General features: G+C 33.9%; 1 protein-coding gene across 1 annotated transcript; it reads right to left on the minus strand.

The window, feature by feature from the left end:
* Nucleotides 1-309: 309 nt before the first annotated feature.
* On the minus strand, nt 310-1083 carry LOC103307857. Its single transcript, XM_008180229.1, has one exon. The coding sequence runs from the start codon at nt 1081-1083 to the stop codon at nt 310-312; it is 774 nt and encodes a 257-aa protein (XP_008178451.1).
* Between the last annotated feature and the right edge of the window lie 500 nt (nt 1084-1583).

Genomic DNA, 1583 nt, shown 5'->3' on the forward strand with positions numbered 1-1583 from the left:
TACAATTTTAGAGGTACGTATTGCTCTAATACCCTCTTTACAACCATTAACAATGACAGCCATCGGGTGGAACTTAATTGCAAAAGCTTATGAGGCTTTACATTAAAAAATTGTTGGAATTCTTTGAATTCATGTTGCCTTTTATAACTATGGTTAAAGTAATTATAAATATTTCTGATTAGCATTTCAACCTCATCAGGCAATTTTCTGCACCCATATTCAGCACAAAGAGCTAAGGAATGGCAGACACATTTCATAACAAAGAGTTCAGGGACATCATTTTTTAGGAGACTTTGTAAAGAATGATTCTTATCCATCATGATTCATGGCATTAGCACCATCAGCAGCAAAACCAATTAAATTTGTTTGATACGGTATTTCATGGCTATTGAAAAAATGGTTAATTGCCTCGTGCATACTGTCAGCTGTAGCGTTGGCTACTGGAAGTAGAGTAAGAAATTGGTCGGTGACTTCAAAGTTCTGGCATGTACGTACTACCATTGCTAAAATTTTCACTGAACTTATGTCAGTTGATTCATCCACTAACAGTGAAAACTTGTTAGTTTTTAAATAATTGACCAAGTCTTCAAAACCAGTGGTCGCAATGACATTGTTGATAATAGCAGTACATTTTGTCCGATCGCATGTTAATTTTGCCAAATATTTAGGCTGAAGTTGTATGGAGTTTATTAAACTGACTAGATGGTCGGAAACATTAATGGGAATGTTGTGTTCAACGACAAATGAAACGATCCGAATTTCAGTTTCTTTAATATTTTTCAACATAGCTTTTTGCTTAATCATCGAAGGCATATTAAAAACACTATCGACTTTGGCATTACTGGATAATTCGATGTGTTTTTTGGAACTGTTATGTTTTTGGACTGCTGATATGCCACCTTTGCAATCACATGCACAAGTCCTGCAGTGAAAATGTGTATCTCCTTTTTTACTAACAGATATCGATTTGCAAAATTTGGCGTTCGATTCCCAGGCCGTTTGATATTTATGGGTATAGGCCCACTTCTTCGGTTTTTGAGTGCCAGTTGTAGATGCAATCGGTTCTTGAGTATCAGACTCCATGTCGGAGTCAGTATGATATTCCATTTAGCTAGAAATTAAAAAAAATTATGAACCAGATACTTAAATACTTAATATTGATTAAATTAATTAATAATTACCTATATATACAGACGAGACAAATACAAAATGTCCGTCAACTGACAACTCGCAACACAGTGAACACACGTCGAGAATCGGATCGACCCTTATCACTTTTGACGAAAAACTGAAATACTGAACTGAATAGTGAATAAGAAAAAGATTATTGATAATGCAATGTTCTTAACAATTAACCATGGTCACGTTTGGCTATTCTGTGATACGACCGAATTTAGATAGGACGATAAGAAGATTTTGTTTTCGGTCAAAAATATTCCGGAAAAAAAATGTTAAATTAATTTCACATCACTAAATTGAATATTCAGACATTTTTCACCAATTTTCCCCAAAACATAATATTGTCGCCAAAAATTAATGAATTTCAAAAGTTTTTTCTCCAAATCCCCAAAATGTTGAAAATT

This window comes from Acyrthosiphon pisum, unplaced genomic scaffold (genome assembly GCF_005508785.2).
Source record: "Acyrthosiphon pisum isolate AL4f unplaced genomic scaffold, pea_aphid_22Mar2018_4r6ur Scaffold_20626;HRSCAF=21632, whole genome shotgun sequence".
Lineage (NCBI taxonomy): Eukaryota > Metazoa > Arthropoda > Insecta > Hemiptera > Aphididae > Acyrthosiphon > Acyrthosiphon pisum.